Raw genomic sequence first — 11537 nt, forward strand, 5'->3', positions numbered from 1 at the left:
AAAAAAAAAAAAAAAAGTTAAAAAACATTTCTAATGTTCTTAACCATTCTATAAACTCATAAACCTACATAATTTTAACAACATATGTATACTGTATGGTACTGCAAAATCCCGTGATATAACAAAAAATCCCTGATAAGTAATTTAGGTTAATATTTTTTGAAAACCCCAAAAACAGTTGAGTCCATGAAAGCTGAACTGCAAAATAACAAGGAACTACTATACTCAATCTCTCCTCCTTGGTTTTCTAATTTTGAGATAGGGTCTCACTAAATTAAATTGTTAAATTGCCTAAGCTAGGCTTGAACTTGAGATCCTTCTGCCTCAGCTTCCTCAGGTGAGGTGGCTACAGGTGTGTACCACCGTGCCCTGGAAACCATCCTGGTGAAAGTGTATGCAGGAAAGTGTTATCCGGGAGCTTTTTTTTGGTACCAGGGATTGAACTTGGGATGATGCGCTTCCCAGGCAGGTGCTTATGCCACTGGGTCATCTCCCCAGCCCTGGGAGCTTATTTTTGCATTCTTAGGATGGAACCCAGGGTGGCGTCTATCCTAGGCAAACACTGTACCACTGAGCTACTCCCACCATTCAGGTGTTTATAGATCCAAGGTCAGGCAGCCTAGCAAACCAACTGGTGTCAAACTTGGAGTCCACAGGAGTCTGGAGGCAGCAGGGAGCCAAACCTTGAAAACAGATGGAGTTTCCATGAACCCTGAGGCAGGAAGGACCTTCCAGATAGAGAAAGAGCAAGGCATCTGGAGGGCAGGAAGAGATGCTTAGATTCTGGCTGGAGGGGCAGAGGTCCAGGACAGTGAGAGGGGGCTTGGCCAGGGCAGCCTAGGTCCCTGGTGGAGAGGTCACAGGCTGCCCATTCCAGGGGCAACCTGGGCTCCTTGCAGCTGGAGGTTCGGCTGCGGGACGAGACGGTGCTGTCCTCTGGCTGCTACCAGCCCCTGGTACAGCTGCTGTGCCAGGAGGTGAAGCTGGGCACCCAGGTAAGGGGGAAGTGGGGGGCAGGTGGGAAGAGGAACCAAGACCAGTGGACCTGCCCTCTCTGTCCTTCTGAACCCATTCTTCAGAGTACTAAACTGAGTTCTAGGCCCGGTAAGGTGTTGGCACATGGCCTGTCCCCTTCCTGTGGTGCTCTGTGGTCCTCAAGCAGGGCCTGCTTCTCTCCCTGCTGCCTCCTGCAGGGCCCAGGGCTGCTGATCCCAGTCATCGAGGAGACTACCAGCACCGAGTGCCGCCAGGAGGTGGCCACCAACCTGCTCAAGCTCTTCCTGGGGCAGGGGCTGGCCAAGGAATTTCTGGATCTGCTCTTTCAGCTGGAGCTGGGTCGCACCAGTGAGGCGGGGAACTGTCCCAGGCAGGGGGAAGGGTCTTCTCAGCAGCTGATGGTGCCCCTAGGAATGCGGTGGGCAAAGAGAAAGGGCAGAGGTGGGATGGTATGGGGTGCTGAGGATGTCCTTAATTTATTTTTGTGGTACTGGGGATTGAATTCAGGGCCTTGTGCATGCTAGACAAACTACCACTGAGCTACATCCCCAGTCCATGGACGCAGACCACTTAGGTGGTCTACCGTTGTACGTCCCTCAGAATCCTGCCCAGCCCCCTGCTGATCACCTCTCTGCTTGTAGGTGAGGCCAACACCCTGTTCCGGAGCAACTCTCTGGCCTCAAAGTCCATGGAGTCTTTTCTGAAGGTGAGGTGCATGGTAAATGGCATCCCTTCCTTATAGATGAGGACACTGAGATACAGCGAGGCCCCTTCCGTTGCAGTGCCCAGGGCCTTTGAAGGCCAAGTGCTTCGTTCACTGTGGAGAAGCACCTTGTTGAGGCACCTGGTTGTATACCTGTCTGGGGGAGGGGGAGACAATGCCGGTAGATGGTGCGTGTGGGGCCGGCTGCTGAGAGGTGATGTGCAGGGCAGGCGGGACACTGACCAGTGCGGTTCGTGGTGGCCACCAGGTGGCGGGAATGCGGTATCTGCACGGCGTCTTGGGCCCCGTTATTGACAGGGTGTTCGAAGAGAAGAAATACGTGGAGCTGGACCCCAGCAAAGTGGAAGTTAAGGATGTAGGGTGAGGCCGCGGGGGTGGGGGGCGCAATCAGATTGATCTGCAAGTGTGTGCTTATGGCTTTCTGCCTGGGTTTACCTGCGTTGCTTTGCCCACCTGTGCGTTGTCCATGTCCGTGTTTCGGCTGTTATGTTTCAGCGTATGCGTCTCCGGGAGCTCCTGACTCCCGCGACGTATGTGTGGGTGCTGACCTCGCGCCTCTGTCCCTCCACTCCGGCGCGCGCAGGTGCTCCGGGCTGCATCGTCCGCAAAGCGAGGCCGAGGTTCTGGAGCAGAGCGCACTGACGCTGCGGGCTCACCTGGGGGCGCTCCTGAGCGCACTGTGCCGCTCGGTTCGCGCATGCCCAGCAGTCGTCCGCGCCACTTTTCGCCAGTTGTTCAAGCGCGTGCGCAAGCGCTTCCCTGACACCCAGCATGAGGTGCGCCCCCTGCCGGCGGGGTTGGGGCAGAAAGAGCAAAGGGTTCCAAAGGAGAGTTAGGGCCGGGGTCATGCAGAAAGGCGAGGAGGGTGCTGGCAGGAGCCCAGACCTGGAGGATTCCAGCTCCTGTTTCCCCTCCCTTCCAGAATGTGCCCTTCATAGCCGTCACAAGCTTCCTGTGCCTGCGTTTCTTCTCTCCTGCTATCATGTCACCCAAGCTCTTCCACCTGCGCGAGCGCCACGCAGACGCCCGCACCAGCCGCACTCTGCTCCTGCTGGCCAAGGTGCGGGCCTGTGGATCTGGCTTGGATGCCCAGCTGCTTAGTGTATCAGGGCTTGGGCTGGACTGCTGTGACCCTGGCTGGCTCCGAAAAGGCCTTACCTGGAACTGCATTTTATAATTCACAAGGCTTTCTCATGGTTCCATTCACTGAGCCTTTCTCAGAGATTAGGGGACAGGCTCCCGAGGAGATGTTGGTCACTCTAGGCCTATCTGGTAAATCCAGGTCTTCCAGCCTGGGTCTGTGGACTCTTCAGCAACACCGGAGTGGGGTCCCTAATACAGCATTCTGGTATTAAAGCTGTAGAGGAACTGGGCAGCGTGCACAGCTGTAACCCCAGCACTCTGCTAGTCTGAGGCAGGAGGGTCACAAGCCTGGGCAATTTGCTGGGGGACTGTCAAAAAATAAAAATTAAAAGGGCTGGAGATGTAGTTCAGTGCAAGGCTCCTAGGTTCAATTCTCAGTACCACAAAATAAACTGACACTTGTAGAGGAAGGCCATAGATTGTGCCCACAGGCCTCTATCCCATTAAAGGCCTCATTGCCATGATCCGTTGATTGCTGATCCTCTGTGGACCTGGGGATATGCCCATGGGCAGAGACCCTGCCGCCTTTGTCTCATCTCTACAGCAAGGCTGCAGTGCACCCACAAAGCCTGGTCCTTCTGGCTGTCACCCACAGGCGGTCCAGAACGTGGGCAACATGGATGCTCCAGTTTCCAGGGCTAAAGAGGCCTGGATGGAGCCATTACAGCCCACCGTGCGCCAGGGTGTGGCACAGCTGAAGGACTTTATCACTAAACTCGTGGACATAGGGGAGAAGGAGGGTGAGTGCCTGCCTGTGTAGCCACGCAGCCCTACCGGATTAGCTCCATTAGCTCGCGCTCCACCAGTCTCAGGTTCGCTTGGACTTGGCCTATAGCTCCGCCCATCACTGCCCATCTCTCTTGGCCTCCCCCACCCCCAGGTTTGCTTCCTCCATCAGTTTCCCCGCCCTCCTTTCTCATTCTGACCTCCCTCCTCCGCCCTCAGAGTTGGAACAACTGCGGACGCTGAGCTTGCAGGCGCCCCTGGTGAAGGAGGGGCCCCTCTTCATCCACAGGACCAAGGGTAAGGGCCCCCTCGCGTCCTCCTCCTTCAAGAAGCTGCACTTCTCCCTCACCACTGAAGCCCTCAGCTTCGCCAAGACGTCCAGCTCCAAGGTGGGTCAGGATGGAAGCTGTCCTCAGATGTGTGTACACAGGGAAGCGTCTCCTCCGTAAATGTAAAAAGGGCCCCTACTTTGTGCGCACGTTGCTGACACTGGGATGAGACGATCTCAGCGGAGGCCAGGCACATAATACCAGATAGACAGGTGATATTATTGGAGCTGCTGTGTCCCCTGGGCTGCTCCCTTTTGAGCTCTCTGCCCCCAAGAAGGTTTGGAGACCTCTTTCTGGGCTACCTGGGTCTAGGAATCCAGGCCCTGGGGATGCGCTGTCCACCTGAGCAAGTGAGTGTGGCACGGGGGAGGTGAAGGAGATTGTCACCTCGAGGAGCCAGCCTAGAGGTCCCCCTAGGTGCGGAGCACAGCTTCTTGCAGGAGACCCCCTAGGGTTGTGTTTACATGTCCCATGCTCCAGGACTAAAAGGTCTTGCCACATAGACATTTTTTAATTCCAGCCCCTAAGTGTCCATCTGTGACAGCCAGTCAGGCAGCTTGACCAGGACACTTGGGACACAGTTGTCATGTCCACTCTGAGCTGGGCCTCCCCAAGATGGGCCTTTGCTGCCACCGGGGAAGCCCACCTCTCCAGATGGCTGCTGTTAATCCCCATTCGAAGACGTGCGGTCACATGACCGCATCTGGTTCTCCCCATAATGCTGCTGCCTGCTGGTTGGGATCCCCAAAACTACTTGGTAGCTCAGAAGCCTTGGAGTTTTGTGGCATGCAAGGTGCAGGAGTAAACAAGGACCCAGACAGTGGCCAGGCCGGACAGCATTGCCAGAGTAAGGAGGAAACCTGGGGCAACCAGGGAAGGCTTCCTGGAAGAGGCAGGAGTGTAGAATCCCCAAATGCCGGTGGTGGAAGGGATTGCAAAGATCATCTTGTCTGGATCACAGATTGTTTTACTGAGATTCTCAAAAGTCTATATACTAATGATGATGGGCACTCACTATCACAGGTACAGGTTATTCTGTCTATAGCTCTGTTACCAAATTCTTTATGCCCAATGTGATAGTGCTTGCCTGTAATCCCAACACTTGGGAGGCTGAAACAGGATTGCGAGTTTGAGGCCAGCCTGAGATACAAAGTGATTCTGTCTAAATAAATAAATAAAGGCAAGGTGAGGGGCTAGGGCTAAAGCTCAGTGGGAGAGTGCTTGCCTAGTATATTGGAGGTCCTGTGTTTAACCCCCAGCACCACAAAACAAAAATGGAGAGGGTGGTAAGGGGGGGCATTGATTTGTCTTTGGCAAGTTGGGGGCCCCCCAGAAAGGTGGGTGTTTAGATCCACACCATCTCCCTGTTTCAGTTGGGGTTCATTCCTTTTAACAGTGACTATAGGAAAGCTTGGGAATGCAGAGGCCAATTGGAAATTCAGTCAGTGTATAGGGACAGACAGACCAGGTCCCAGACCTGGTGCAGGCAGGGTTTGGAGCCCTGGGGAGAAAACCCATTGTTGTTTGCTGTTCCAAAGCTCAGGCCATCTGGGCTGGCTCCACTCCTCCCGGGGCCTGGTCACTGTCTTTCATGGCTGTGTCCTGGCTGAGGTTGCTCCTGAGCACTCTAGGTCCTCAGCAAAGCCTTATGCTGCAAGGGAAGGGGAGGCTGATGCCCAGAGGCAGGAAGTGGAGCTACCCTGAGTCACCCCTTTCTTGCTCACCCCAGAAAAGCACCTTCATCAAGCTGGCCAACATCCGTGCAGCTGAAAAGGTGGAGGAGAAGAGCTTCGGCAGCTCACATGTCATGCAGGTCATCTACACGGATGACGTGGGCCGACCACAGACCGCCTACCTGCAGTGCAAGGTGGGACAGAGTAGGGCACCCCGGGGAGGAGCCAGTCTCTGACCCTGTGTTCTGTGTGCAGGTGGGTGGGAGTAGGCTTTGACATGAATGCATGTGTCCCTGTGATTTGGAGTTTGCGTGTGGCACATTTGTGGGAAATTGTACTTCCAAATAGCCAAGCCTGTAACAATCACACATATACACTTGTGCGGGACTCTGGTGCTTGCTCTGATACCCTGCTCATATGTTTATTACTGTTCTTATTCATTTTTTAATTTAATTTATTTTTTTATTTATTTAGTGCAGGGTCTCCAGAGTCTCACTACGCAGATCAGACTAGTAGTGATCCTCCTGTTTTTCAGCCTCCCAAGGGCTGGGATCACAGGCATGCGCCACCACACCCAGTCTCAGTTGCCCTCTCAGCATGCCCTGGGTGGTAGGGCCAGCACTGCAGGCTGTATTCATTCGTTTAAAAGTATCCATTGAGCCGGGCAGGGTGGTGCAGGCCTGTGATCCCAGGACTCTGGAGGGCAGAAGTAGGAGGGTCACAGGTTTGAGTCTACCTGAGCAACTTGGTGGCTTAACAAGAGTCTGTTTCAAAGTAAAAAGAAATAAAAAAGGACTGGGGATGTAGCTGTAGTACAAAGGTCCTAGGTTCTATCCTCAGTACTGAAAAACAGAAATTGGAAGGTTAGGGATATAGTTCAGTAGCAGAGAACATGTTTAGCATGTTCTGGCTCCTCACCCAAAAGCATACACATGCACATGTGCACAAATACAGATGTTCCTCGTTGAACAACCTGTTGGTTGAACAGCTGTTCAGACTTTCAACTGAGGGATGCTGTTCAGATTTATGACCTTTTTTTTTTTGTACATCTTTATAGCCAATGTCCTTTTTTACTTTGTTTTTTTAAAAATTATTTATTTATTTATTTTTACATTTATTTATTGTGTGTGTGTGTGTGTGTGTGTGTGTGTGTGTGTGTGGCCAGCTCAGCCCACCAGGGGGGGGGGCTGGCTGGCATGTGGTGCTGGGGGATTGAACCGCGGTCCACTGTGCTTTGCTAAGCTTGTTCTAAGTAGGTGCTTTAGACCACTGAGCCATCTCTCCAGCCCCTGTACTTTGTTTTTACAGAACTGTAATTTTTGCTGACAATTTTATGTTGTTGTACATTACAGTACTGCATGTAAGATAGGCAAGCAAAAGCAAAGTCGTCAAGTTGGAGTTTGCTTTGACCATTTCTTTGTTCTGAATATTGTAATGTATGTACTACAGACAGTTTTTCTTTTAGGTCCACATTTATGGGTCCTCATTGGTCCTCATTCAGTGACCTGATCGTAGGAACAGAACTCAGTTTTTTGTTTGTCTGTTTTTTGTGGCCTAGTCAGCCTGCCCTAGGGGCAGGGCTGGAGGGGGGCCCTCGAAGCAGGGCTGGAGAGGTGCTTGCCTAAGCTTGCCTAAGCAGTCGCTTTAGTCTTCTGAGCTATCTCACCAGCCCCAAGCAATCAGTTTTTAGGGCTGGCGGACTAAAGTGCCTGCTTCCTGGTCTGCTGTGCTGGCCCTGCCCCTGCCCCAGCCTTGAGGCAGAGATTGAGACTGGGCATGGTGGCATGCGCCTGTAATCCCAGCTCTTGGGAGGCTGAACACAGACAGACCACTACAAGTCCAATCTACGTAGTGAGACCCAGTAGACTCTGTACTAAAATACAAAAAACCCCCCCAAAACTCAGTTTTTAAACAAGGAATGAGGGGGCCTGCCCTTAGCTCAGTTATTTAAGCTGCTTCAACAAAGCAGTCAGGCTCAGGTTGCTGTGGTTCGATCCCCAGAACTCAAGCCAGCCAAACCTGCCCTGAAGGCATTCTGAGCCAGCCAAACCCCCCCCCAAAAAAAAAACCAACAAAAAAACCCCCCCAAGGAATGTATGTGTTATGTAGATAAAGTCTGCCAAAAAATGTATACATCAAGAAAAAATATATAGATATTTTAATACTAAATTTATTGAGATGAAATTAATACATGTTACCTTTGGCCTTTACAATTGTAGGAGGTGCTCAAAGTGGTGGCTGTTAGTTTCCAGACATTTATTTATTTATTTTTATCATTTTGAGACAGGGTCTTACTATGCAGTTCAGGCTGGCCTTGAGCTCAGGATGATCTCAAACTCAGCGATCTTCCTGCTTCAACCTCCTGAGTGCTGTGATTACAGGCGAGCACCACTACGCCTAGCCCCAGACATTTATTAGTATGGTGAACTACTGAAGTGTGTGTGCATTTTTGGGCACATTCTGCGTATTCAGTGGGACCTTAATTCACAAATGATCTTGTTTGTGAATAACTTGGTTTACAAACAGAAGTGTTGGGCAACATTTTGACTTGGTTTGCAAACTGCATCCGGTGACGAACATGACCACAGCCATCTTCCCAGCACAAACACTAATTGATCCTCTTCTTCAGAATCATGGAATAAATTATGTTCAGGAAGTGAGGCACCTCTGTATGTGTATGTGTATGTGTATGTGTATGCAAATACGAATATATGAAGAAGATGCTAGGTTCTGAGCACAATTCGAGGTGAGGGATGCAGTGGTGGAGTCCTTCTCTCATGAAGCTTATATCTGAGGAGGGAAGATAGACTGGGGTTTGGTTTTGGGTCTCACTATGTAGTTCAGGCCAACCTTCAGCTTACCATGTAGTTCAGACTGGCCTTGAACTTGGGATAATCCTCCTGCTTCAGCCCCACAAGCTCTTTGGAAGAGACCAAAGGGGACTTAGAAGGGGCTGCCTTCTGACAGGGGCTGCCTCCCTTCTTAGAAGGGAGGACCTCTGACAGGTGGCATCAGAACAGTGACATGGTGAGGGATGAGGCAGGTGTATCTGTGTATCTGGGACAAGGATAAGGACAAAGAACAGACAGGAAGGCTGCAAGAATGACAGTCCCAAGCTTGGGGAGAGGAGGTCACTGGTTCTGGGGGACTCTGATTGCTACAGCTGCCCTTTTGGGTCAGAATCCAGAGCCACAGAGAACAGGTGACAGCAAGCCTGGCAGGAGCTGGGTTGCCTGGGGTCTCCTCTCACCAGGCTATGGCCATCGATTCAGAGCCATGGAAGGACAGGGGGAGCTGCAGGCTGGAAGGATGGCTTCCAGGCGTGGTGACGGTGCTGTCCCCACAGTGTGTAAACGAGCTGAACCAGTGGTTGTCTGCACTGCGGAAAGTGAGCATCAACAATGTCAGCCTGCTGGCTTCCTATCACCCTGGTGTCTTCCGTGGGGACAAATGGAGCTGCTGTCACCAGAAGGACAGGACAGGTGGGAGCCCCTGTTCTGCATGTGTCCTAGCAGGCCGGGTGGCATGGGCCCTGCCTGAGAAGTCACCTGGGCACCCAGTCCAAGCGTAGCTCACCCTCTGGGTGCTTTGAGCACGAGGGCTCCACACCAGGCAGAAATGATGCGTGCAGTGCGCATGAGTGAAGTTGCTGAGGCACCGAGGAGGCCTGAAGGGCCGTTAGAACCGCAGGGGAGCTTCTCATCCAGCACTTGCAGGCACATCGGGGCGGGCCCGTGGGGAATGCTGATCTTGTAGAGAAGCTGCTTGCGTGACTGGTGTTCTGAGGAGGGCCCAGCTAACAGGGGCACGGGCACCAGAGGTTGGCAGGAAGGGGCTCGTGGAGCTCTTGGTGGTAACAGAAGTGGTAGACCCTCTCGGTAGACATCATACAGCTCACACCCCCGGATCTCGAGCAGAGCCGTGTGGCTTGCCTGTCAAGGAACTTGTATACAAATTTTCTAAATTTTAATTAAATAGCTTCCAGTACCCAGAGGCTACCCTATTGGACAAAGTAGTTTTGGAGCTTTTACGACCTGTTCCATGTCTAGGAGGCAGAGGTGGGAGGATCACAAGTTCAAGCCTAGCCTGGGCAACTTACTGACTTAGTGAGACCCTGACTCAAAATAAGAAATGGAAAAAAGCCTGGGATGTAGCTCAGTGCAAAGGCCCCTAGTACTGAAAAAAAGGGAGTGTCCCCCCACTTTGCCCCCAGCTGCTTTACAGAGTAGTCTTAGTGCTTAGAGCCTAGGCCAGGCCTCAATCCCCAGAGCCCAGTGTGAAATAGGCCACAAAGCCTGACCCCTCTTACCTACCCTGCTCTGGATTTTTGGTTGAACAGAGATGGGGGTTCGTGGTTCTTTATAAGGACGTTGCTGGGTGGTTGACCTGCCCTGCAGCCTGACTCTGACCATCATGGCAATGCTCTTGTTCCTAGTGAAGTGGAGCTCACTGTGGCTTACAAGCAGGGCCTATCGGACCATTTTATTTGGTACAGTTCAGACTCATAGTGATCCTCCTGTCTCAGCCTCCCCAGTGCTAGGATTACAGGAGTGGCTGGCATGTGGCACGGGAGATCAAACCTGGGTCCTTGAGTTTGCCAGGAAGGCGCTTAGCCCACTGAGCTATCTCCCTGGCCTAAGGCTTAAAGAGGGCAGGTGACCCAACCAAGTTTGAAAAACCAGCACACAGCAGTCACTTCTTTCTAGGTACCCATCCCTGCGGCCTGCCTTTCCACGCTTTGTTTTGTTTATTTGTTTGGGGACATATTTTGGAGACAAGTTCACATCAGGCAGGCTTCAAATTTACTGTGGAGCCCAGACTGGCCTCAACCTGGTCATGATCTATCAGGGACCTGGCCAAGTCCCCCAAATGCCTGTGTCTACCATAGTTCTTCCCCTATTATAGGGGAAGCACCCAGAGATGTGACCTTCCCATGTATTGACCCTTCTTCCTGTTATAGTTTTCATCTCTCCTTTCCATCTGATCTTTGTTTTCTGTTATCATCCTCCCTGATTCATGCTAGCACTGGCACTTTAGACAGCACACGGTTTACAGGTTCTAAAACATCTTACTAAACATCTTCTAAGGGGCCGGGGAGATGGCTCAGTAGAATAAGTGCTTCCCTGGCAAGCGCAAAGGCCTGAGTTTAATCCCCAGTTCCAAAAAAAAAAGAAAGATAACATCTCCCAAGCAGAGAATATTTTTGATACTTTTTCAACCCTGCCATGAGCTCTTTTTAAACTTTTACCAATCCTATCGCAATCTTCTAAATCTAAGGTTCCTGCCTTCAGAAACCAAGAATTCAATTCACCATTTTAGTTAAGGTGTCAGTGTTAATTAGAGTTCCTGAATAATTCCCATCAAGCCTGTATCATCCATTACATGGTTATTTTATTAGCAAATCTAGATCTCAGTTATGTGACTTGTTTGCTTTGGTGAAAAGGGATTTAAAAGCTTTTGGCCTTTGTATAGTTCCTGATAAGGTACAGATTTCTAGCCCTTATCATTAACTTTTTTTTTCTGGTACTGGGAATCCCACTCAGGACCTGATGCTGGCTAGGCAGGTGCTCTGCTGCTGAACTGTGTCGCTGCTCCTCCCCCATCATTATTTAGGAACTTTATTAACGGAACAGGTGGTAAGACCTGAAGAAAACCTTCCTTCTTAGCAGGGAATCCTTTCCTCCCTCTTGAGGTATCCCAGAGTTACCTGTGTCTGATGGGTCATCTTGACCTCTAAGTCTTGCACCATCTTGAATCTTCTGCTAGCCCCTCCGGTCATTGTATACACCCAATAAATAATGGCTGTCTTGGAGTCTTTGTCCCTGCCTGCCCTAGGGTACTGATCTCCCAGCCCCCCCCCTTCGTGTATTACTAAATTTGTTTTTTATTTTATTTATTTATTTATTTATTTTTATTTTATTTATTTATTTTTATTTTATTTTATTT

General features: G+C 51.0%; 1 protein-coding gene across 3 annotated transcripts in view; it reads left to right on the forward strand.

Annotated features, from left to right (window-relative positions):
• Rasa4b (RAS p21 protein activator 4B) overlaps positions 1-11537 on the forward strand; it is a 27079-nt gene that overhangs the window by 11843 nt on the left and 3699 nt on the right. For 2 of the 3 annotated variants that reach the window (XM_023714539.1, XM_023714540.1), the window contains exons 9-17: positions 878-995; positions 1194-1344; positions 1638-1702; positions 1968-2080; positions 2304-2496; positions 2643-2780; positions 3459-3603; positions 3809-3978; positions 5648-5785. In XM_023714539.1, the coding sequence (XP_023570307.1) occupies positions 878-995; positions 1194-1344; positions 1638-1702; positions 1968-2080; positions 2304-2496; positions 2643-2780; positions 3459-3603; positions 3809-3978; positions 5648-5785 (1231 nt within the window). Of the gene's footprint in view, positions 1-877; positions 996-1193; positions 1345-1637; positions 1703-1967; positions 2081-2303; positions 2497-2642; positions 2781-3458; positions 3604-3808; positions 3979-5647; positions 5786-8937; positions 9074-11537 lie in introns of all 3 variants that reach the window. The other variant, XM_004630457.2, reaches the window with a different exon arrangement.

This window comes from Octodon degus, unplaced genomic scaffold, assembly GCF_000260255.1.
Source record: "Octodon degus isolate 3935 unplaced genomic scaffold, OctDeg1.0 scaffold00035, whole genome shotgun sequence".
In the NCBI taxonomy this organism is placed as follows: Eukaryota; Metazoa; Chordata; class Mammalia; order Rodentia; family Octodontidae; genus Octodon; species Octodon degus.